Source organism: Nestor notabilis, unplaced genomic scaffold (genome assembly GCF_000696875.1).
Source record: "Nestor notabilis isolate BGI_N333 unplaced genomic scaffold, ASM69687v1 scaffold27587, whole genome shotgun sequence".
In the NCBI taxonomy this organism is placed as follows: Eukaryota; Metazoa; Chordata; class Aves; order Psittaciformes; family Psittacidae; genus Nestor; species Nestor notabilis.
The window spans coordinates 13,855-40,192 of record NW_009938510.1 but is presented as its reverse complement, the minus strand read 5'-3'; the positions used below and the strand labels follow the sequence as shown (position 1 = coordinate 40,192).

The 26,338-nt window shown below is 41.4% G+C and overlaps 1 protein-coding gene across 1 annotated transcript; it reads right to left on the bottom strand.

Annotated features, from left to right (window-relative positions):
- Window positions 1–4,752: 4,752 nt before the first annotated feature.
- Window positions 4,753–25,956, bottom strand: MIER1 (mesoderm induction early response 1, transcriptional regulator). Its single transcript, XM_010019334.1, has 12 exons — window positions 25,929–25,956; window positions 24,653–24,798; window positions 19,374–19,541; window positions 16,255–16,387; window positions 14,901–14,965; window positions 14,506–14,578; window positions 11,096–11,247; window positions 10,455–10,536; window positions 9,096–9,190; window positions 8,453–8,580; window positions 6,631–6,770; window positions 4,753–5,911 (listed from the first exon to the last, which is right to left on the bottom strand). Exons 2-12 carry the CDS (start codon window positions 24,749–24,751, stop codon window positions 5,586–5,588), a joined length of 1,461 nt encoding a protein of 486 aa, XP_010017636.1. The 5' UTR covers window positions 24,752–24,798; window positions 25,929–25,956; the 3' UTR covers window positions 4,753–5,585.
- Between the last annotated feature and the right edge of the window lie 382 nt (window positions 25,957–26,338).

Sequence of the window (26,338 nt, the reverse complement as noted above, 5' to 3'; positions counted from 1 at the left end):
CCAGGCAGAGGCTTTTTTTAGGAAGCAATCTATTTCTGTTCAGCTGATCACGGGCAGAATGTGGGAAGGAATCCAGGCGTCTGCCACGGAGTAACAGTGATGCTCTTAATTTGCACAATCTATCTCGATGGCTGCCTTTACAAATCATTGGGAAGGTAACTGACTGCACCGTGAAGAAGACATCTAATTCAGACTGATCATGAGGAATTAATGGGGTTCTAATCACGCTGAGATTTGGCAGAAGTGATTGGCACAAGCAGCATGTGTTTGTATGGTGGAGGACTGTGTTGGCTCTGAGAGCTGTTCCATGAGCATCCTCGACCACATCCCATCTCGGTGCAGCCACCACTGGGGTGGATGCTGGTGCTGCCGAGGTGGCTTTTATGATGGTCAGGGACATCCCCACAAGAAGGTTTTATCTCCCACTGTTGAGCTTGGCAGGGCCACAGCCTTCCTCAACCCACCCCAGGATCAGAAACTTCGGATTTGGGAAAGCTGCTGGCTGTGCTGGGGCAGGGACCATCACAGGGTGCTTTGGATCCAGTGGGGAGCAGATGCAGGTCTTCAGTCCAGAAAATCCACTGCTCCTGCCATCCCCTTCCCACCCAGAAGAATCTAGAAGAGGCCCAGGGACTTGAATCCCAGAATCCCAGACTGGTTTGTGTTGGAAGGGAGCTTAAAGTCCCGCCAGCTCCAACCCCTGCCACGGGCAGGGACACCTTCTACTAGAGCAGGTTGCTCCAAGCCCCTGTGTCCAACCTGGCCTTGAACACTGCCAGGGATGGGGCAGCCACAGCTTCTCTGGGCACCCTGTGCCAGCGCCTCTCAGCACCCTCACAGGGAAGAGCTTCTGCCTCAGAGCTCATCTCAATCTCCCCTCTGGCAGGTTCAAGCCATTCCCCTTGTCCTGTCCCTCCATCCCTTGTCCAAAGCCCCTCTCCAGGTCTCCTGGAGCCCCTTTAGGCACTGGAGCTGCTCTAAGGTGTCCCCTTCAGGAGCCTTCTCTTCTCCAGCTGCCCCAGCCCAGCTCTCTCAGCCTGGCTCCAGAGCAGAGCTGCTCCAGCCCTCGCAGCAGCTCCGCGGCCTCCTCTGGACTTGCCTTGTTTTGACAAGTCGATGGGAGCTGCCTGGGGCTGGGGCTGGGTGGTTGGTCCCTGCAGCACTGAGCACCAGCACTTCTGCCTTGGCCAAGCCCCATCCTTCAGGTCGCAGTGGTTTTGATATTAAATTGGTTTTGGTTTGTGACCCATTAGAAGAATGGGGTTTTTAATACACTGAGCAGTGTTAACTGATTTTTAAAGGTTGTTTTACACAGCACTTCTTTCTAGGTCTCTCCTTGGATTGTCTTTTGGTTTAAAAAGAGTTGTTTATAACTTTGGTTAAAAAACACCATTTTGGTAAAACTATGTATTTATGAATTATTTTGTATACACTGCTTTAGTAACCAGGAAAACAGCTTCTACAGACACTAGGATTTGTTTCTGGAAGGTATTCCCTAAAACCTTCACTGCTGTTGGGCAAAGCTGCATCTATGTTAATGCTGAACATTGAAGTTTTCACATGTGATGGGGAATGTCTGCAGCAGTGCTGCAGAAGGCTCATGTGCTGGTGTGAGTCTGCTGCTGCCTGCTCCAGAAATCCCACTTCACCTGCAAATCCCTTCCTTTTTTGCCATATTTGCCTGTCATTTGGCTGTGCTGAGGCGGTTGCAGTCAGGATGTCCATTCTGTCAAAGGCTTTGATGGGGTTTTGGGTTATTTTTTGAATCTACTGGTTAGATTTGTTTGTCCAAATGGTAAGATATTTTTTAAAGCTTATTTTGTTTGTAACCAGGCACCCTTCAGTGCCAGGCTATGGATGGTATTATATACACTGGGAAAGCAAACAGAGTTCCTACCACACTATTTTCTATGCTGTTAGTCAACTAAAATTGTTTTCTACATAGACTCTATTTACAAAATGACCATTTTAGTGATTAAAAGGGTGACCTTTTGATTTAAATGTATGGCAGGCTTTGTATGTCAGTCAGTAATGAGAGCAAAAAGAAGTTTATGTGCCTATGTATTTTTGTACTGGCTTCAAATAAACCGATGTCCTTCCTTCCTCCTACTCTGCTACTCCTGCCTTCTGCCAGTAGCTGGCCTGTGCTTCCCTGGAGCAGCAAGAAAAGGCTGGAGATGGTGACAGTAACAGGGATGCAGCAGGTTTGTTGTCCCTTGTGCGTATGGGGGGAGGGAGTGGGGGGTGAGGGAGGTCTCTTGGGTTTTCAGCTTTGACTCAGATGTTAAAATTAACTAAGTCACAACCCACAATGAACAAAGTCATAACCCACAGCTCACCCATTGCTGCCTTTCCTCAGTGTCAGCACCAACCTTCCTCTCTTCTCTGCCTTCCTTTATGTGATGCTGCCTTTATGAAAGCCCACAGGTCTCTGGGCTGCCCCTCCAGCTGCTCAGCTATCACCAGTGCTGGGCTGCTGCTGCCCTGGGCCAGTGCCGGGGAAGATGGATTCAGGAGCAACCTTGAGAGAAAGAAACAGTTCAAAGTTTAACCAGAAAAGGGTATTTTGTTTCTGTGGTTTTTACCACGCTGCTAAAACTGGGTGGGTTCTTCACCTCCTCCCTAAGCAGAAATCCTCAATCCGGTGCTTTGAGCAAAAAACCTCAGGAATTCTTTCTGCAGACAAGTTATGTTTAAAAAATAGTTTAATAAGCTTTTTCAGAATCGCAGACAGAGGCAGGGGGGAAAAGAGAAGGGAATTACTAACAGTGCAAAATTACTATGTGTGGAAAATGTATAAAACTAACTCGTAAGTTTTGTGTGTGTGGTTGGTTGGTTTTATAATATCCCATTTAATCCTTCAGGAAGCCCAACAAAGAGACTGACTCTGTTGAACTGGGCTCTCCGTTCAGGCTGCAGTCTTAAAGCACTTCATCATGACAGCACTTCAAAAACACACCCAACTCGTGATGTGAGGCTTCAGTGCAGTTTGGAAACAAGGCTCCGAGCTCCGAACTGCACCGAAGGCTTTGCAAATGAAATCAGAGTTACTTTAGTTCTAGACTTTTAAATAGCTTTAGTAGTGCAATGACTTATCAAGTTAGAGTGGCTGCAGTTTGAAGAACATGAACAAAGTACTGTATAGAACACCAGCAAAGCAAAATGTAAATCAGAATTAAATACTCTTAAAGTCTAGCTGAGCATTACAGAGCTGCTGATTATGGAATGTCAGGTCTCTCCTATGTGTCACCAAAAGAAAGGTAAGATAAAACAAAGCAACATTCCTGCAAATATACAGAGTGCTGTACTTCACACACAAGCCTGAGACAATTGACTTACTTAGAAACTTTCCTATAAGGTTTTGGAAGCAAACAAAACTGCATCAGAATAAAACTGAAAATAGGACTCTAGTTGCAAAAGACTCTTGGAAGCACTGCACCACCTTCAGTCTGAAACCGTCTTGAGACCGTCTTTGATCCAAGGCTGTGATGCTTTGGGTTTGATGAACCAGACTGGGAAGTTAAATAAAACAATCACTTCATTACTTGACTAATGCAGGCTGGAGTTAGCAAACCTCTCTGCTGTGCCTCTCCATGCGAGTTGCTGGCTAGTTCTAGGCAGATGTCACCTTCCACACGTCAGCTGGAGCAGTCAGAATGGATCATTCACAGCACTTCTGGGAACAGCAGGTTAACAGCTCCTGTAACGCATCATGGTGACAGAACCAGGCCGGATCCAGAGGATTTGGCTCATTAATGACCATAAAGTCCAAGTAAACGGAGTTGAAGAAGAAAAGAAACCAAGCAAAACCTTTAGCAGTGGGTTTAGGGTAAGTTTCAGACCATAGGACCATACATTTAAAACTGGAACCATAAAGACTCACACACATGAAGTGAAAATAACCCATTAAAAATGGCCTGTAAGCCACAGGAGGAGGAGGACACAAGATGATAAATTATACAAATGAACAATTTTTCCTATTTTTTTTTAAATATAGTAGATGTGGCTTTAAAAAATAACAATAAACCAAAACACTGGTATTAAAAACTTCCTATTTCATGGATGTGAACCCTACTTGAACAACTCTCAGATTCTGCTAGTGGGATGGTGAGCATCACCCCCTCCACGTACATTATAAAGAGTTCTCCTTTCTCCCACTTTAAGCTTAAAATCCACATCTACTCTCATTTATTACATGTAAAGCTCTATATGCTGAGTGTATCTTCTGTGCCATGCACATGTTTGTGATGTTCCTGCTCCCACTGAAACACCCATCCAGACAAGGCCCACTGGTTGTCACATTCCAGCCCAGGTTCCTGGCTGCGTGTCCGTTTCCAAGCTGTACAGCCAGACTCACTTCCCACTTCCCTACCCTTCCTGTGCTCGGTGAAATGTGGAAGATGACAGACAAATAGCCTGCAAATAAAGCAGAGGATGAGCTAACACCTGATCCTGGTGAAGCATTTGGCTGAGGTGAAATGTATCTATCTGCTTTAAAAAGAAAAGAGACCATGGCTAAGGGAAGTGAGGGACTTTGTGCAACGCAAGCATCATGCTTAACACATCTTTAGCATCACTATTTGCCATTAAAAGTAAGAAAAATCATAGTTTTCAAAATCAAATGACTTGTAACCATTCTTGATGTCAAGTGTTGACTGTTCTCTGAGAAGAAAATAACATGGTGGTGGCTAAAAAGCATCTTTTAAGTTGATTGGTTTGGTTTAGGGGGGTTTTTTTTGTCTTTTTTTTTCCTAGAAAAGACTTCAGCAAAATAAAAGGAAGCTGACATTAGACTCAGGATATCAATTCTCTCATAAAAGTTTACCAACTGTACAAGTTAAGAAAATTATACAAGCTTTTGTTTTAAGAAAGGACAGTTCAATCAAGACATAGGTACTGTAAAAATCTTTCAAAGGCTACAAAGGAATCTGGAAAAATACAGAATGTATTTCTTTAGCCCAGATAAAGAATATGGAAAGACATCATTGATGTCAACAATTTTACATAGACAAACCTGACCTGGTTTATTTATTTACCTTTTAAAACTTCTATATATAAAAATAGTTGTGCTCATAACTTTCAGGATTCATAAGGGTTCCTTAACAACGGGATGGCGCTTTCCTCTCGCTAGCATGAGTGGAAGTCTCGGTGCCTGCTCTGATGTGTGTCTTCTATTTCATTTGAACCTCCTGCAAGGTTTGAACCAGCCCCCTGCTTCAAATAGGATGCTTTGTTCACTTGTACAATGCTTGAGTGGTCTATTACACACAGAAGTTTCTTTAAACGGATTAGGCTGGGAGTATTTTTGTAGAAACTCACTGATTTGTTTCACTAATGTTTTTAAGAGCCTTATTGTTGTTCCCAGAACTGCAGTTGCCAGCTCTGAGAAACAGAATATTCTCCTACTGCTCTTCAGCACTGAATAAACCCCCAAATAACCAGATCTTAAGAGCCAACTAGAAGGTATAAGGAAAAAAATCTCAGCAGATTGTTTTAGGGAACTGGATTTTGTAAGGTAACCCATCAACCCTGAAAATTTTAGACACCCAAAATTTACTCCAAGGAATAAAATCAGCTCCTAGCACTCAGTCATCCAAAGTTTCTAGTTCTTCAAGCTTCCCGTGTGAATTTGATTCTTGGAAGAACTCTGAAGAACCTGGGCTCTCTTTGCCATTGCTGTTAATTCTTCTTCTTTTTAGAGGTCTTTCATTTTTTTCTTCAAAATCGTTCTCATTTCTTGAAGCTGAATGAGCAAGTTTTGGGTCAATGGAAAGGTTCTCAGTCTCATACCCATTTGTATCCAGATCCATGTGAGGTGTTTTCTTCCCACTGGTAGGTCCATTTACATGTAATCCTTCAGTTTTTGCTTCATCTTTGCTTGGTACCTCACCTGGGCCATTAGCAGACACCCCTGTGTTACAGAACACAGTGTAAGACACAGAATAGAAACGTCAGCAGTAACAGAACAATATGTGACAGGTCAACAGAGCAGCAGTCTAACTAGTCCCATTGAACTAAAAAGCCAATACTGTTCTCCATAGCCTTGCTGTGTGATGGAAAAGTGATTTATTTGCATACAAACGACAGGCTTATCACGATGGGAGTTTATGGAAGCCCTTATAAGCAACACAGCCAAGAAAATGTCCTGGAATCCCCTGACTGTACAAGCTGCAGGGGGACTGTCCTCACCTGGGCAGTTTCTGTAGCTTCCACTTGACTTTCACAACCTGATTCAGCCCCAATCTCCTCCCTCCTCCTGCTACTGCTTTCAGCAGCTCCTTTGGAAGGGCTGTCCCTTGCTTTCGAGGTTTTCTTCCCACATGAGTGATCATGTCCTGGCTCTTTTCCCGTTCCTAACTGCCCTTCAGTGCCCCACGCCTGGAAAGAACAGCCAATGGTGTTCCTGTGAAACGCAAGGGAGTAGCACTAGTGCTACCCAACAGCCCAGTTCCCATCTCAGTCCTGCACTGCCTAAATGCAAAGGTGGAACTGTTTTAGAAACATTTTAAACTCCAAGGTTCTAACACCTTGGGAAACATACAAAACTAAAATAGGTTTGTTTTTCCCACTTGGAATGTCACCTGTGATGATCTGGCAACTCTGTTTCGGAGGCACAGGGCAGGCACTCACCGTTCTGATTGCTGCTGCTGGTTGTGCTGTCTTCCCTCTCAGACTGGCTGGTGCTGCTGTTGGAAGTTGTAGGAGGAGGGGATGGAGCTCTACTGGATGCAGCACTTTCACTCTCATCCAGGAGACGGTCCATATAATCCCTACACAACAGAAACAGCACAGTCAGCTTTGCCCTTGCAGTGTAAAGCACTGGTGTTATCCGCACAAAAATATTCCCTGCACATACTGCAAGTGTGACCAATTCCCATTTTCTATCTGTTGAAATGCACAGGCTTATCTTGCAAAGTTGACAACTTCAGTATCTCACAGGTTAACTTCCCCAGGTACAGTTTGTCCACAGCAACTATGTGCTTACTGACCAACCTCCTTTATATATATATATAAAAAGCCAGCTTCTATAAATTCAGTGTGCTTATGCTAAGTCCCATAAGATCATGTCCAAGCAGGAACTTCAATGTGCTGTGACGCTGTGGAGTCTGTTTTCAAGGTGATGCTCTGATGCTCTCAGGCAGGTTTGTACTAAGCTCTTGCAATTTGCTGCAGCAGCAATAACATACCATTAAGGTACAAAGCAATAACATACCATTAAAGTAAATAAGTTTTGTGCATGTACAGCCTCAAGAAGGCCAAAGTTAAAAGCAAATGAAAAGCTTCAGAGTGAAAGACGATTTCCATATCTGAAATCTATTACAGTCCTACAATTTAGGTCACTAATAGTAAATCTCTTATGAAAGATTTAAACAACAAAGCTGGTTGGTAAAGCCCTTGTAGTAGCCTGGATTAGCTCCAGGAACAGCACAGCCTCACACATAATTATTCTGGAACTGATACTGCACCCTAAATTCCCACATCTATCTGCAAAATCAGTCAAGAATAGACAAGTACAATCCTTAATGACACTTCTGATCACCATATGCAGATAACTGCAAAAGAATCAGAGAATGTTTGAAGTGATTAACAACCAAAAATGTCCATTTGGGAAAAAAATGGGAAAAAAATAAGATGGAAGAAAAGGGAGAGACAGACAGTCCCTGACAACTGGTTAAGAAAGCAGCAGCTTCTCTGTAACAGTTTGCTTTACAAAGCCACAGATGGCAACTCTTAATGTCATACTGCAAGTTCACTTCAGTGGTCCAACACACAGTTCAAAATGGTTAAAGAAACAGTAATACTACACAGAAGGATCAACAGAAGCCAGAAACAAACAAGGAATAAAAATAATAGCAGAAAGACTTGGAAAAAGTCAGCGGAAGGAGTGGGATAGTAAAATCACTGCATTGGAATGAAGGGCAGAAGAGTATGTTGGCTCACTTGCTCAGATTTGAGAGAGGAGAATACATAGTTACACACATCCCCTCTTTGCCTGAGATGTGAATGGGGAAAGGAGCTACGTACACCCCAAAGAAGTCCCAGTATAGGGCACTGCGTTGGCCAGCTCTTGCCAAGCAATACTTTCCAAGAGTATACTACAGCACAAATCCCACCTGAAACTTGTGACTAATGCCTCTGTATAAAACATGTCTTTAAAGTAAACCAAGCATTTAAAAATAACCCCACATATTTGCAGAAATGTTACATTTGTGAAACAGTTCAGCAGAAAAGAAGCTAAATTAAATAGCTGCTCGATGCAAATTGTTGGTCTTACTCCAAATAAACCTACTTTAGAAGTCAGATTATACTTTTCTTACACCTTGGCTGTTTTCCTGCTTCAAACTGGGACTATGGAATCCCCCTGTTGTGATGCCATTTCAGATTAAAGCAGTATAAAATGAAAGATTTAGCTGCAACATGTAAAAGCACATAGAAATAATGCACATCTTACGTTACACCAGGGTGAAGATTGTATTTCTTCTTTCCAAATCGGGTCTGCTGCGCAAAGAAATCATAACGCTCTGATTTCTTCCACATGTAATAAAATGCTACACACTCACCAACTGATCGTGTTCGTACCTAGGAAATAGGTGCCATGCAAGGTTGGATGAATTTCAAGATCTTTTTTTGCCAAAAAGCTACCATTTAAATCAAAAGGTGTGAAATTCAAAGTCAATGCTTCTTTAGACAACACAGGTAACAGTGGAAACTATTGACTCAAAATTCCAGAGGCTCAGAAATGGAGATGTAAAGCTTAATATTGTTTTGGAGAATAATGAAGATACCCTGAGGTGCTGCAAGGAACAGCTGCAGGATCAATATTCAAGACTGTTTCACCAGTCTATTCAAGATCCAAGTTAAGACTCTAGGAATGATGTACGCACAGCAGGATTTTTGCACTTTCCTGAACTTTGGGTTCACAGCCATAGTTACAAAGGATTCTGGACTTTGATAAACCAATTTGGACATATATATATATATAGGAAAAAACAGAAGTAGTAAATAATTTGTGAAGGAAATTGAGGACAACATTTTATTTACTATTACATTGCTTTAAATAAAATGTGAGAACTACAATTCAAATCAGTGTTTACCTTATTTGCCTGAATCACATGAAAATCCTTGCCATAGACTTTCAGCCCTTGCTCAAAGTTCCTACATTCTTCTTCTGTCCAAACAGATAATTCTTCTATAGCAAGAAAACACAACGAAGAAAACACTTAACCAAAAAGCATACAGTCAATAGAAGAATATTTAAGTGACAGTTTCTTACACCATCTGCTGACTAAATGAGAGCCACCTCCAGAAACTTCACTTACTGGTACCAAAATGAAATTCTCCCTTCTAGTGAGTAGGTGGGCAATTTGGCTGCCTTTAGTAGCTTGTCAGCAGGGACTGTTATAAACTTCTGCCCTGCCACATGGGGAAAATAATGAGGCAGCAGAAAGAGGAAGAGGGTAAAAACCTGCTCTCACCACTCTGCCCCTACAACCATAGGAAGCAGGTATCCTTCAAGCCAGGCCACAGCACAAAGGAGTTCATGCTGTCGACTCAGACTGGTTGATGGTAGTTGGAAAAAGCAGGGGAAAAGGAACGAGGAATTAGATCTTCTTTACTGCTGGCAAGAGCCAGCAGTGACAGGCTGTTAAATCCAGGCAGGTAGAATAAGCAATTGTGTTGCTCACACTATTGGATGGGAAATCTTGGTCCCACTGAAGCCAGAATAAACCCCTAATAACTTTCAGCTACACTTCTGAGAACTTAATGTAATTTGGCCTTATTGATTGTTAAAGTCAAGAATAAATAAGGTTTAAAATAGTGAGAGAACAAACTAATCTTCTTTATTTGATCATTCTTGTCTTGTGATTTGCACAGGTTTGAAAGCAGAACCAACAGATCAATGTGCAAGGAAAATAACTTGTGTCTTCTCCTAGTTTCTTGTTCCTTTGAGTGTAAGGATCAATACCAAAACAGGAAATGCAGAAGGCTCCAAAAGCATCTTTAAGAGCAGGGTCTTTTTAGTGTTACACTTTGTTAAATAAAAGGTTTAGATGCTCATTCTCCTTTATTTAGAATTGGGCATTATTTAGTTTTATATTTCACATTTGTTCCATTAACTCTGACTGAAAAGGTCTAGAAAAAAACGAAAAAATGTGCCCAAGAAATGCATAATACAGTTGCTAAGAAGTAACTTTAGATTATTACTTGTTATTAAAGTCATCCTCTTACAAATCCTCTTTGAGCAGGTACCTGTTCATATTACATCTGCTGATTACATTCTCCCAGAGAGCAGTAAGAGATTCACTGAAGGTGGCATATAAATGGGCACTAGTATATATGGCTTAGATGCAGTCAAGCTCTAATAAAACTTCTCGGCCTGCTGACAGCAACACCTGTGCAACAAATAAAACCAAAGGCCAACAATATAAACTTAACTTTCAGTGTACGCTCACCTCTGGCTGCTTTGACATTAAATCTCAGCCTTCGTAATGATTCTTCAGTATCAAAATTGCACTTCACCAGTTCGTACAATGCCTGGGAAGATGTAAAAGACACACATTTAACATTCCAGATACTGCTCCATTTACACTGTGCCACAGAAGCATACTTAGTAAATCACTAATTCTTATTAAGATTAAAAATAAACTCTTTGAATGAATGAAATATAATTTAAAACAGCAAAAAGACATATTTTGCCTGTTTCAATTCCCAAGGCTCTAATAACTTAACCAAGAATATCCAGGCAAAGGATTTTAACATTTTTATCCACTGCATACATTTGGAAAATTGATGGTTTCTTTGTAATGAAGAAAACAATAAGTATGCATTCATATAGCTTTAAAAAGATTTATAACTGAAAGAAGCCATCCATACAGAATTATTTATAGTAAAAATAATGCACTCATGCATAAAGCAATATTAAGCCAAAGTTAACAGTTTAATATTTATGGAGAGGTAAAAAACCCATCACATTTCTACTTCCACAAGGAATAATAAAGTTGTTTCAAACACAATTTTAGTTCTTGGGAATGAAATAAAAGGGGATAATTCGTTCTGTGATATTAAACTACAAATCCTCATTATTCTTATATACCTGCTCATTGTCTTTAATATGTGATCCTTCAGGAATTGCATCCAGGCCTTTCTCATCACCCGTACGCCTCGATGCTTCATTTAGGAACTCGATCACTTTATCTTCTGGTAAGAAGTCAGGATTCCAGAGCAGCTGATCATCATTTTCATACACTGAATTAACCACAGGAGAAACACAAGCAGGTTAAAACAATATGGAAGTTTATATCTTACAATGCTAGTGATTATGAAACCTTAGAAGACCATTAGAGCACCAACATGAACCCAGAACACACATAAGGACAGGTAAAAGGGAGTCTCAGGAATGCAGTGATCCAAATAACCAGGATGCTATACCTTACATTGTCTTCAAATCTCTGGTATAATCCATGCTCTAGATTCTAGCACCCATTTATGAAACTCCAAAACTCCACCTCCCCTTTCCTCCTCCTGCAACCAAGAGGTAGCAGCACTACCCAACACAGTCTCTGAATCATCCATCCATCCATCCATCCATCCATCCATCCATCCATCCATCCCATCATACCTTTTCCCTAAGCAGCACAGTTTTGCTGCTGGCAGCCAGCAGACATGGACAACTATTTCAGAAATGAGTATTATCTGTTTTCCTGCAAGCCAGTTGGGATCAGTCACATAACACTAAAAAGCACGACACCAAAAATGATGCTAAAAACACTGCCAGGTGCCTGGACCACTAAATATCAAAGTCTCAGCTAACATGGCTGGCAAAGCCAGCAACAAGGTCCACTGCTTCTCCAGGGAAGATGATTCCACCCAGATTCCAGACATCCTGAAGTCAAGCAGCTCCTGAAAGGAAACTTTGCTAAGATCTTCCTACTACTTCCAAGAAACACATTCTAAAACAAGATCAGTTTGTTGAGTTTTAATGCTACCAAATCTCTGATGTTCTTTCAGAGCTTATACATGAGCTTTCAGTCCAGGGAAGCCACAATAAACATAAATTAACTGGAGAAACATGGCCAAATGATAGATCCTTTGCATTACCTCTCAGTTTTAGTTTTGAAGAGCTTTGCAGGATTAAAACACTAGTACAGCCAAATCAAAGCAAATTCCAGTTATTAAAAAAACTAGAATCAGGAAAGTATCCAGACTTAGCCTGCGGCCCAGTTGTCAATGAAAGATAACCTTACAGAAACCAGCAAGAAAGTAACGTTAACATAGGTTCCATGAGTGTGGTGAGCATCTCTTGACAAGAGAAAGGTGGTATAAAAGCATGGGAAAGCATGGTCACCATGGGAAGGGAAGACACAGCACCATTCTGCGCAGGTGGAATGGTCAGAGCGGTGGGAAGATGCATCTTTACTTGAAAAAAGTATTTTTAACAGGAAAATAGACTACAAATGAAAAACCAAAATTGGTAGGGAGACTTATTAAGTGTCTTACAAAGAAAGACAGTTTCATTTCATGAACAACCCACTCTTTGGAACCAGCTCCCAACCATGTTTTTTGTTTCAAAGCCTAGTCCTAGTCTGGTTGCTCATTCAAGAGAAAGATTCCAGGTATCTCAGGATACAAACTCCAGTAGAAGCAACAATTCTTTCCAGGAGATAACTGATAACCAGTTCTAAGCCACCCTTAATGATGAAGCTACATGCATGGTGATGCTTATGAATGACAGTGACAAGTGAGTCTCAAAGCAACTTTGAGACTTGCAGTTTTCAGAGCTACCCTTTGATTTTCAAGCCCAAGTCTTCTGAAAACTTCTATTTTAATTCCATAGAGTTTTCATAACCTGCACTTCTTTAGTAGCAGCTAATTTGGTCTCCAGACATACTTCTCAAGAGAGCCAGTCCACTGTAATTAGCTCAGTGCAGATTCCATGGTCATGCTTCCCTCACACCAGCGTGTCAGAACACATTCTAAAGAGCAGTGTGGTTATTCTTCAGAGTTCTAGCATTTTTGTGCTGTTGCTTACAGGACTGGGTATGAAAGGGCTAACAACCTTGGTAATTTTACAGTCTGAATTTCCCCTTCATTAGAGAACAACTAAGATGCTGGGATATGCCCATGAAAGTGCTGAATACACAGTCTCACAGACATTTATCTTCCAACTTTCTAAGCTTCATTATTAATATTCCAGTTGGAGTCCTGTCAAAGATTACATCCAAAACACAGCAGAAAGGGAAGAAGTGTCAGAAGATGTATATATATATATATATGGTATATAAAACTGGAAGCATGATCAGTGAATATTTAACTTTTTACCTCAATGGTTTTTGTCCATGACGTAGGTTCTTTGTTCTGCAAAGAGTAGTGTGCAAGCCTATGAAATCCTGTTTTATATGGGTTACTGAAATGCTCAAAGCAGCTATATCTTTTTATTGTTGGAGGCCAGAAGCCATTTAGAGCTGAGTAAGTACCAGGAAAAGCAGGTGACCAGTAAAGCATAATTTACTGCATTTAGGCAAACAACACAATTCAAGCTCTATTTTCAGACAAAAGCAGTAAAGCTTGTAAAGAGCAACTTCTTCACAGCTAAAAAGTAGGTATTTTCTGATTTGTATGTTTAAAGGAAGCTCCTGACTGCTTGCATAGCTTTGAATTCCATTCTCTTCAACCCCTCTGGCTCTTCAGAGCTGACACAATCCTGCTCTGAATGAACAGCAGGATTGATGCTCTTTTGGATACAGTTTTTAGCTAGACCAGGCTATACTGTAGCTACTGCAACCTGGCACTTGGAGGAAGACAATTGCTACTACCCAAGTATATACTCACGTAGTAGAAAGGCACTAAGTTTTCTGCTGGTTAAAGAACTAACTTACACAAAACTACAAAAGAGGCAGCCTCAAACTGACCCGAGTGTAAACAAATACTTACTAATGGACTGAATAAGTATGAACATTTGCTTCTTTTATGCTCACAGCTGCCTTTAAACTGGGTCCACCTTTCCTGACTCGGTTATATTGACAGCACACAGTCAAACACTCTGGCTGTGAGGGGGGAAATGTTCCTGGGGAAAAAAACCCCAAAAGTAGAACAAAAGGTTCTTTTAATTCTGATTGAAGAGTTATAAAGTGTGAAGATCAAAGCTGCTGATACCATTTTGCCTTTTTTAATGCGTTAATCCAATTCCAGCAATGCAATTTCTTTACTATCTGTTTTGTTTTTCATAAATTTGGTGTACATAGAAAGCTTGTGTACATTACCAGATTAGAATACAAGGGTTCAATAAGCTACAGGCCAACAACACAGTCTTTCTTTTCCCCATCCATGACTCAAGCTTTGATGGTGAAGTACAGGATGAACTATAGCTTGAGATGATGGTTCTATTTTCCACCTGAATGAGCCCTTTTATTGTACACGACACATGACATCAACCAGATCTTTTATTTCTCCCCATTAGGAAATTATCTCAAACATAGCAATAAGGGTAATAGTGCCAAGTCTCACCTTTCTCATTCTCTTTGTATTTGCACGTGCCAGCTGGAATTTCAGCTTGAAACATCGAGCCCACCATGATTTCCTGTTTGGAAATAACAGAAACAAGCAGTTAAGCACCGCAGCTGTGATACTTTGTTAGCAAACAAGAGAATAAACACATCTTTTTTTATCCCTTCAAACTTTTGTTGTTCAATATCTAAACCCACAGTCAACAGGCACTATGTGGAAATGGATTTCTTGACTATTTGGGGAGGTCTTTAACACTTCTTACTGTCAAACCTCTGATATTTCTGGGGAAAAACTGGAGAGGATTTGGGTGATCTATAGAGCTCAGAGTTACTAGGTAACAGATCAAATTATTATTCATGAAATACAGACATTTTTTCACAGCACATAGTATTTACCTTTTTCCAGTCTTCTGAGGGAATATAATCTTCATCTTCTTCAGATTCCTCTTCTATTTCACTATCTACAAGAAATTGTTCAACCATTAACACAAAACAAGCTGTGATGGAGCCAGTGCACACCAACACCAGCCTCCCCTCAAAGTGGGCTGACAGAGGGGCCTGGGAGGTCAGAGCCACCTCCTGGGAGCACCCCAGCATGTGTGACAAGGGTATGTATCCCAGCCCCTCATCCCACATCCTCCAGCCACACACAGCCTTGCTCTGCCTCACTACCACCCTACCTAACACCACACCAAGTACAATTGACAGCTTTAGTGACAATGATGATGTTTCAGTATTGGTTACTTTGAAGAATGGCCCAACGTTCACATATAAAATGGATTAAGATACAAAGCAGGTGCTAAGAAGTTAAGGCACAGATAAATCTATCCATAAATTTTACTACTACATAAGTAGTAGTAAAACACAAAGAAGGACATGGAGCTGTTGGAGCGAGTCCAGAGGAGGCCCCGGAGCTGCTGCGAGGGCTGGAGCAGCTCTGCTCTGGAGCCAGGCTGAGAGAGCTGGGCTGGGGCAGCTGGAGAAGAGAAGGCTCCTCAAGGGGACACCTTAGAGCAGCTCCAGGGCCTAAAGGGGCTCCAGGAGACCTGGAGAGGGGCTTTGGACAAGGGATGGAGGGACAGGACAAGGGGAATGGCTTGAACCTGCCAGAGGGGACACTGAGATGAGCTCTGAGGCAGCAGCTCTTCCCTGTGAGGGTGCTGAGGCGCTGGCACAGGGTGCCCAGAGAAGCTGTGGCTGCCCCATCCCTGGCAGTGTTCAAGGCCAGGTTGGACACAGGGGCTTGGAGCAACCTGCTCTAGTGGAAGGTGTCCCTGCCCGGGGCAGGGGTTGGAGCTGGAGGAGCTTTAAGCTCCCTTCAGCCCAAACCATTCTGTGGTTCTATGAACAGTCATTTACTGTGCCTGGACCCCACGTTTGCAGTGTAAACTGCACTGTTACAACACTCAGAGCGGTGCAGTGAAAGAATTCACACTGTCTGAGAACCTGCTTTTTCAAAACTGTAGGAATTTAAACTTTTCCATAGATTTAGTCTTTTAAGAAGAGACTCTCCTTTTACAGAGTCCCTTATCTGCAGAGATTTAGCATTCAGCAACAAATAGGACTCTTTTTTTGCCTGTTATTTTGAGCATAATAAAAATCAAGAACAATGTTACAAAGGAGATTAAACAAACATTTGTGGGTACCAACACGTGTACTTCCGAACCAGAATACCACATTAACTAGAGCTGTTCTTAAGCCAAGGTCAATCCCAGTGAGATGACTGTGTTTAGAGCTGAACTGTACATACTTGTATCAAAATATTTACATCGACGAGGACGAATTATCTCCTGTGGATCTTGAGAAGCAACAGATGGTGCTGGGTCGTCATTAGATGACTGTGTCTCATCCTCCTGTCCTGATGAATCTTTTATGGTCTCCTCCTTAAATACAGAAAAACAAACAGGAGATCAGCTATTCCTTGTGACAAACACTGTTTTGGCAATATTTATTCCAAAATTGTCACTATATCAACCCCAAATACCTCTTACATGACTTGAAGTGACGGTGTAGATTGTGGCCTGTCCAGATTGAGCCACAACAAATGTGTAAACACATTGTATTATTTACTGACCAGGATTTTAAGCAGATCGATTTAACACTCAGAACAACATCCAAATCAGAAACGTGAACCACCATTAAATACCATCCCTAGTTTTTTAAATCACTCAAGCAAATCCTTGTGGGTTTCATTTGATTTCATTTAACTTTAAATCCTACTCTGGTCTTTAAAGCTTTCCTTATGAATTTTCAGTAAAAAGAGGAGGAACTGTTAACTGGCTCTATTTTTCTCAATCAGATGGAAATGGTACCTCCCATAAATATTAATGGCAATCATGTGGTTCAACCCCACAGGAAGAACATTTCACTAGACTCAAGTATGTACATGGTGTCCTTAAAAGAGGAAAAATTAGAACCAGGTTCTTTACTAGAAGATAAACCACAACAACTATGGGAATTATTACCATTAAGGAAAATTAAAATGATAAGGGTTAAAAATATACTAATGTTTTCTATTTCAGTGCATATTGTTAATATCTTTTCTGTGGTTTATGCCTATGCTGTAAGCACTCGGACTTGCTAGTTCGAACACAGAAGCACTGGGCACAGCATGTGTTTATGTCTACCTTTACCAGCAGGCAGAGTATTATCACATGTGCAGCTTAAAGCAGATTAAAAATAGAAAATAGCTAAGTGCAGTATAGCTAAATAAGCTGTAGAAAGATGAGCACTTGCAGAGAAAGCCTGAATGATTTATAAAACCATTCCACCCCCACAGATGTGTTTTACTGCCTCTCTGCTAAGAGCACAGAAGCATTTCAGAGCTCTCATTCTTCTACCCTGAGGCAAACAACCACCACAGGTTAGTAGCTCTCCTTGGGCCCAGTCCGCCCCACCACCTTCATTCCAATCCTATCCAAACTGGGGCAGAATTGGTGAACACACACAACAAAACTACTGTGCCAGATCTGCAACTGGGCTAAACCAGTGGCTGTGTTTGCGGGGCCAGGCTGTGAGTTGGTCCTGCTGATGGGAGAACTGTGCTTGCTTCTGCAGCACAACACAAAGGGTTAGTGCCCTATAGAGGGAGGAAGATGACTCCTCTTCCTGCTAACAAGACACTTGAGATTTTATCTACTGAACAGAAGAGATAGGCAGTATCTTAAATTAGCTGCTAACAGAATGGAGAACTATGGAGGAGGTCATGAGAGCAAAGAAGCTGGAGTTGTGTCAGGAAGTGATTAAGAAATAAGGACATAAGAAGAGAGTGAGACTTCAGGAACACCACCATGCACAACGGGGTGCCCAGAGAAGCTGTGGCTGCCCCATCCCTGGCAGTGTTCAAGGCCAGGTTGGACACAGGGGCTTGGAGCAACCTGCTCTAGTGGAAGGTGTCCCTGCCTGTGGCAGGGGTTGGAGCTGGAGGAGCTTTAAGGTCCCTTCCAACCCAAACCATTCCATGATTCCATGATTTTCATTTTGCATACTTCATGTTATGCACGTTTCTCCCCCTCTCCAGCTTCTTGAAACTTTTCTGATGTAACAGAACTAAGAATCTTCCTTCTTTATGAACTACTCAACCCACACAAACAGCAATCTTTTACAGCATCTGTCAAGGGAGTTTGTAAATCCTAAGAACCTCATTTTCTGAATCAGATGTATCATCCCTCATCTCTATGTCACATTTCAGAGATTCTGAAATGGGTAAGATATAAAAAAACCCAAAAAGCAGCCTTTGAAAAGCCAGATTAGGTAATGCAGCTTCCATTAGTGCCTGAGCTTTTTTGTTGCTGACAATACGAAAGGGGTTGTATTTTAATGGAACTGAGGATGCAGCTCTGAATGCCACCAGTAATGGAGAAGTTACAGCTGTGCCCATGACAGGATTGTTACAAATATGTACAACAGGAGAAAGGTCTAAAATCAGAACATTTATTTTAAGAGCACACAGAACAGGATTTTAAAGATGCTAAATTCAAAAGTATACACTTGGCAAAGACACTTGAAGCATTATCTTCAGTTAACAATTTTAGTACAACCAGGGCTGCCAGGCTGAAAAAATACAATTTAAAATGCTAAAGCCAGGAAAATTGCAGCAACCTCCAGTGCTCTGAGACACATTTAATTCAATTCCACATTGTTCAGGTTCTCCAGATCAGCTTTTCATCCTGGAACAAGGTTTCAGCCATATTTACAAAGGTGTCTTCAGGCATTTAAACCTTCAGTTTTGAAGTCTGACACTTTCTGAAGGACAATTACAATCTCCTTACATGATGCTGCAGGTATAACATGTACTTTAATTTGCATCTGCAACAGTTTGGAATAATACAGATGAAATCACTGCAGCCTTTCAATATCTTAAGGGACCTATAAGAAACCTGGAGAGGGGCTTTGGACAAGGGATGTAGAGACAGGCCAAGGGGAATGGCTTGAACCTGCCAGAGGGGAGATTGAGATGAGCTCTGAGGCAGAAGCTCTTCCCTGTGAGAGTGCTGAGGCGCTGGCACAGGGTGCCCAGAGAAGCTGTGGCTGCCCCATCCCTGGCAGTGTTCAAGGCCAGCTTGGACACAGGGGCTTGGAGCAACCTGCTCTAGTGGAAGGTGTCCCTGCCCGTGGCAGGGGTTGGAACTGGGGGAGCTGTAAGGTCCCTTCAACACAAACCAATCTGGGATTCTGGGATTCTATGAAATTAAGAGCAATGAAGAGAAATACAGACAGTTAATCAAGAATGAACATTAGAATTCAGCACACAAAGAATCTGAAATCAACTATATTACAAATTACTTCTGCCATGATCTGGCATCATGAGGGGTTTTCCAGTACAGAATGACCGTATAAAATCAGGTTCAACCTAATGTAAACACTTACTTTGTTTTCACCACTACAGCCACTGTTGTCATCATTATCAACATCGTCATCATCTTCTCCCTCCTCCTCTTCCTCTTCCTCATCTTCCTCATCATCATCTTCTTGGAGTGGAATGGTACCATCATAGCCATAACGGCTAAGCAGCTCCTGGATCGGCATATCACTTTCCTGGTAAACAGCCAAACAAAGTTTGAGGTTTTAACAGAAATCACATCCCACATCAGTTCTACAGCTTCAAGGTGTGCTCTTTGACCGTAACACAGCAAGCCAGGTAGATAATGACCACCTGTACCATGAATGGCCACTCCAAAGTGAATGGACAGACAAAGTTTTGGCTCCTTCTTTTCTTATGCAGGGTTTATCTTTCCCAATCCTTTATCAATTTACAGCAGACTTCACATACCAACAATCTCTCCAAGGAGCCATAAAGCTCATTAAAAGGACACCAAAGGGCTGTATGCCCCATCCTTCCCTTGGCACTTGTTTACTACTAGTTTACCATAGCACAAGCACTGCAATGTGGCAGGTTACATCTGGTTACACCGTATCCCCTTCAGTACAGGGAGCAAACACACTCCTTCTTGGCATATATATTGGTATTCTCCTTAACGTGCAAAAACTACCTGAAAAAAATGTAGTATTTAGTACATATTTGTAGGAGAAACAGCTAAAATCTGTGTCAGCAGCAACAGCTTCACACACATAAGTAAGATACTGACAGCTGTGGTAGGCAGCACCTTGTCACAGTGCAAAGCAGTGATTTTTCCAGTGTCTCCAAGAATTCAGCAAAATAAGGACCACAACTTGCAGTACCTGGCTTGAACACGGAATTAAATCTTTGGGGAGTTTTGCTATGGGGACAATTCCACACAGTTCTACAACCCTGGCTTTGAATAAAAAATTACACCAAAAACGTACCTCTTTACCATGTACGTCTCCCCATCATGAGCAAAACAAGAAATGAGGGAATGGATGGGGGTGAGGGATCACTTTATGGTCAAGATCACCTGAAGTTCAGGTAAAGACAGCAGTAATATTTACAGATTCATACATTTTAAGGTAGTTGTCTACAAAAAACCATCCACAGTTGAAGCAAATCTGCTAAAATACATATACTATTAAAAGTCTTTATCTTTCAAATGCTGGTTCACTGAAGAGCCATTTCAAATGACACAGCTGGTTCTCAAATTTAGTGGCTCCCAAACTGTTATCAATTGCATTCACTTTATTAATAAAAATTATTAATTGCCAGGTCTGCAAATTACTTAATCACTTTTAATACCTTCACCTCCAGCCCTCAGGGGCAGTATATGGCATCCCTAGGGAGATCTTTCAGAGCAGAAATGCTCTCTTTCAGAGAGCATTTTAACATGATCTCTCTCACAAGATCAAATCCTTTGTTATTTAGAGCTGTCTGCTTGCTGTAAATATTTCTTCTTAGTGTGTAATGTGCATCTTGATCAGATTTTGTTAGTTATTGGCTGACCTTAGTGAATTCCTGTCCTAAAAGCCTTCACTCAACAACACAGCTCTAGTTTCTGGAAATGTAGTAACAATACCAACGACAAAAGGCATGTGTAGTTAGTTCTGCTGTGTAAGAGCAAGAGTAACACAGGGGTGACCAGTACTCATTGTCTGTGTATTTTATTTTACTTCAAAGAACTAAGCCATTCTGCTACTCATTGGTCTACTCTTTGGTTAAGCCATATACACAGCGCCTACTGCACATACACAGCAGATGCAGACCACGTGGACCTAAATGTCCTCACCTCCCTTCTTGACTTATTGGTCCCTATCATATCTAACTGTTAGAAACTAGGTAACAGGCTTCTTACTTATTATATGTCACCTAGAAAAGTGGTATTGTATTTACAACATTTTTCTTACGTAGAGCCTCTCAACTTCAAATAGTCCATTACAACATGAAAAGCTCCAAGGGCCAGCAACTTTCAAAGATAAATACAACTTGTGGTTTCTGTATTGCTTCAGGAGATTGCAAAAAGAGAAAAGGTTAAAAAAGGAACAAGGATTATTGAAGACAAAGGAATTTCTTATGTGGAAGGTGGTTAATAATAAGAAATGGATTGCAACTGATGTGCCTGGAGTGGAGGTAAGAGGGGAGTGATATAATGAAGAACTGTGTCAAAAGCAGCACAAAGAAGGTAAATATAAATGACTCTTCTGATGGAAGAGCTCAGGGGCAGCCACTGAAATGAACACAGAACAGGCTGGAAAACCAAACATGTTTCTCACATTAAACGAACTGTGCAACATTGCTACATCCCTCATAGACACTATGGTTACAGAGACTAAAAATCAAATGGATAAATCCACAGGAGGAGGAAAAATAAGATTGACAGGCATTACAGACATAGAGACAACATCTTTTTCATATGTCCCTGAACTGTACCCTGCTAGAGGCTGGAAGAGTGAAACACTATGTGCTCCCATGTATGGTTCTCTCATTTAAAGACAAGAGATGCTGCTGTATAACCCTAAGAAAGGCCAAGAGCCCTCCCTGAAGAGGGCCCCAAAAGGAGGAACTAAGTGATTATATGGAACAACAAATGGGAAAAGGGAGGGAAAAAAGGCTTACAAATCTGTAATGGAGGGAGGCACCACACACAGCACCCTGCAGTGCTCTCCATAGACATAGATAAAATTCTCCATGTCACACTCCCTCCAGCTTAGCAAAGAGAAGAAGTTTCTGACTGTGCTGGGGTCTGTTCATTTATTATTTCCAAGATGGACTGTGAATGTAGTTTCCTACTACCAAAATCACGCTGCCAAGTTTCCATGTGCTTTGGGAAACTGCAGCGTCAGCATATGCCCAGAACACTGAGAGATGTGCCTCATCCCAGCACACGTTCCTGAGCCCTGTCTCTGAGGCTGCTGAAGAAGGAACACAGGTTATCCAGGATGTTGGTCACATCTGGTGCAGCTGCTACTCCATGACAAAATAGTATTACTGAATACATGTCTGGAAATAGAATCATGGAATGGTTTGGGTTGAAGGGAGCTTAAAGCTCCCCCAGTTCCAACCCCTGCCACGGGCAGGGACACCTTCCACTAGAGCAGGTTGCTCCAAGCCCCTGTGTCCAACCTGGCCTTGAACACTAGGGGTGGGCGCAGCCGCAGCTTCTCTGGGCACCCTGTGCCAGCGCCTCAGCACCCTCACAGGGGAGAGCTTCTGCCTCAGAGCTCATCTCAATCTCCCCTCTGGCAGGTGGACACATGTGATCAAGGTTAGTTGCTGCACCACCTCACAGACAGCTTTCTTGCCCATGAAAAATTCCTTTCAAGAAATATCACTGAAAATCACCAAATCCAATACTTCTGATTCACTAGAGTTTCATCCAATGAGTAGAAAAGATCCTTACCCTCAGAGGAAGGTGTAATTCTTATGTCAGTCAGGAGTGAAACCACCAAGGTTCAAAAATGCTTTTGCAAAACCTGACTGCTACCTCGTCTCTGAAGGAGCTGAACTAGTAAATCAGGCACATTCACAGCCTGGGGGGACTCTGAAATAATACACATAAATTTTTTGGGGGGAAAGAAGACAGGATAGCACTTGTCTTGACAACAGTTCTGAGGTTTAAATTGCCTATCATCCATGACACAAAAAAAACCATCAAAAAGTGAGCAGTGATGTGCAGCCTGCTATCTGCCCCACAAGTAGAGGTAACCATAGGTTTACAGCAAGATTCTTCACTAAAAAACTCTTCCCTGTGAGGGTGCTGAGGCGCTGGCACAGGGTGCCCAGAGGAGCTGTGGCTGCCCCATCCCTGGCGGTGTTCAAGGCCAGGTTGGACACAGGGGCTTGGAGCAACCTGCTCTAGTGGAAGGTGTCCCTGCCCGGGGCAGGGGTTGGAGCTGGAGGCGCTTTAAGCTCCCTTCCAACCCAAACCAGGCTGGGATTCTATGGATCTGTAAGATCCTACTGGCATGGAAGCATCTGAACCTCAGTGAAAGCCCTACCTGCAACATACATACAAAGTGACCACAAGATTCTCTGCCAGTCCATTAGAGCATCCCGCAGAGGAGGGAAGCACTGGAGTAATGTGAATCTGCTGTACCACTGCTCAGTGCCCTGATCACAGAGAGCTGACACATGGAGGAATTACAGACTTGCAGCCTGACAACAAAGATATGAGGACATAAACTGATGGCTGAAAGTCAGTTATAAACAATGCACTGTAATGTGGTGACAGAATTACACAACAGATGTTGACTTTTCACAAAATACGAGGGGAAAAACATGACATAGGTGTGGAGCTCCATTTCTCAATTAATTTAAATGAAGCATATTTAGATTCATAAACTATTTATTTGTCTTTATGTTTACCATTTAATATCAAACTTGAAATTACCTGAAAGAAATTATCATTTACATGTGATATGTAGATTAAATGCACTAAACTAATTTAAAGTCATACTGGCATCATCATTTATACTAAATAGGATTTACACATCAAATATGCATCTGAGAATCATTGATGATCTGTTCTGGAAGCCTTTTCAGCCAATGAGGCCACAGACAGTATCTAAATTACTTTGTATTTCTAATGAGCCTAGTTTGTATTTTAAGTATATTATTCCTGCCTGAGAAGTGATTTAAGACAATAGATAAGTGACCTCAAAATGTCAAATAATTCTTACATGCAATTATTTCAGAAGATACGCGTTTTAAGATTTATGTCTCACTATTAACAGCAGTTAATAGTGAGAAACAAATAGTTAATCAGGAGTTCTGATCCCAGCTCTGCTGACAACTCTTTGCTTTGAGCCAATCATTTCACATGCATCTCCATATCCTCTACCTTAAAAATGAAGATACTCCTTTATGCTCTACTAAAGTATACCAATGTTTGTATAAAAATGCAAAAGAAACGTCAAATTATGAGATTTTTTTTAAATCAATCCATCTGCACTTACCAAGTGCTTTAGAAAATAACACTGGAATATAGAAGTTTAGTCAGAGCACACTTTAACCTGTATTAGCTCTGAAACGCAAATCCTACAGCAGCACATATATGCAAAAAGAAACCAAACAAGCACAGTGTTATACATTATTAAGTATTTAGGTACCAGTTTCCTTTTCTCACCTTTTGAGAACCTCACATTTAGTTCAGCTGCTTTCCCCCATCTATATTATTTACCTATTACTGATTTTGGGGTGTTTTGTTCTTTTTTTTTAAATTTCAAATATAAGGGGTAAAAACCTGCATATGTTTTGTGTGAGGCTGTGGTTATGTTTATGACTACTTAAGGCTACCTACCCTGTTAAGATCCTCTATTTCAGAACTGAAGTTTGTTTCTCCTTCCATCATTTCCTCCTCTTCTAATGTCCGTTCATCATCAAAGTCATGCACCAGCATATCAGCTGATGGATCAAATTCATGGTCATCAGATGTTGCTGAACCTCCTGATAGAAAACATTTTAAAGAATGTTTTTAGTTAGATCATGGCCTCAGAGAGTTTAATGTTTTTATTTTGGTGACATTTTAATACTCAAATTATACTCAGAAATTAAAATATCCTCAAAATCCCTCCCTCATTTAAGCCAGGGAAAGCCAATCTTGTTATTCAGTGGACAGTGAAAGCTGTCCTTTGGGTAGTAGGAGATCATGGGGAAAAGAACCAGGAGATGCTGTTTAACAGCCAGTTCTCGAAGTCCTGCGTATCTGGACATCAGGCCCCTAGTTAAATACTTGTAAAATGTTCATGTTCTGAAGACTTAATTCTTAAATAATCATAAACCTGCCTGACTCAAGAGTTCTACCGGGAGCAGAAATACTCATAAAATATAAACTCAGGGCAGTTGTTTCCTTTATACCTTGGAAGCTTTCTTGTTTTACAGCTACAAAGACAGTCTAACGACTTTTCCATACTTCAAATTTCAAGTAAGCTTCACAGTTATGTAGATTTTATTTATGGTGCAGAATCCTTAGTTATTTTTCCCCCCATGCCTTGTTTTTTCACAGTTCTTTGTAGAGAAGTCTGGTTAGATTTTGTGACAATGAAAACTAAATGAATGGATGAATGGTTTGGCAGATGTAATTCAGCAATATCTGATTTCTAATTCCAACCCTGCAAACATTTTTCCACTTGTCTCCATGGGCAATTTCAATTCCATTTTCCAAAGCTTGTAGAGCTTGCATGTGAAGGGTGCAAGAGGGAGGGCTTGCCTATACAGGTTAATAATACTCTGTAGATGGAAGTGTTTAAAGCACTTGATTGCTTCTCTGCAAGAAGGAAGAGCTCAAGGGACAAGAGCAGTCCAGCTAAAGTAACTACTGGAAAGCTTTTCCACAGTAGGATGCCAAGAAGCTTGGAAATAAATAACACTAAGTACAGTGGGACCAAAGGGAACAGAAAAAACCTCCAGTTATTCATAATTTACACTCAGGCTGACTACTAGATAGCGACTACTGAAACCAGTACTGCCACCAACCTATCCATCAAGTGACATCCTTAGATTACTAACAGGAAGAGACCAACAAAAATCATTTTTCGAGGGTGCTCATAAGTTTAGGAAATATTTAAAGTATTTACCTGGGCTTGAAGACTCAACAGAAGGCTAAAAAAGAAAACACAGGAAATCATTATTTCTATGTTGAACCTGTGCAAACTCAATTCAATAATTCACCCGACACAAAGCAAGTCACAGCAAGTGATGTATTTATAAATAAAGCACCACGAAAAGGCTGAAGCAATTTGAGATAAACAGTAGACATTTCATCCTGTACGTATCAATACTGCTGCAGGGATTTCAGCAACAGTAACTGGAAGAAATGCCCTTTTTGTGATGCAATAATTGAATTGATGAAGGTATAAACTAATTCATTCTGAAAGCAGTGTTACAATTCCACAGTCAGCTTTAGTACGGCATAAATCAGTGCCGTGGCCAGAGGGGGCAACGCTATTTTCTCTCCATCTCTCTCTTCTCATTTCCAATTTTTCCA

Coding starts and splice junctions, on each gene's coding strand:
- MIER1 (XM_010019334.1), bottom strand. CDS start 24,751: ATGCTGGTGCATGACTTTGATGATGAACGGACATTAGAAGAGGAGGAA. Junction 16,388..19,373: donor GCTGTAGTGGTGAAAACAAA/GTAAGTGTTTAC, acceptor TCTGTATTTAAG/GAGGAGACCATAAAAGATTC. Junction 10,537..11,095: donor ATATTAAAGACAATGAGCAG/GTATATAAGAAT, acceptor ACATCTTCCCAG/GCATTGTACGAACTGGTGAA.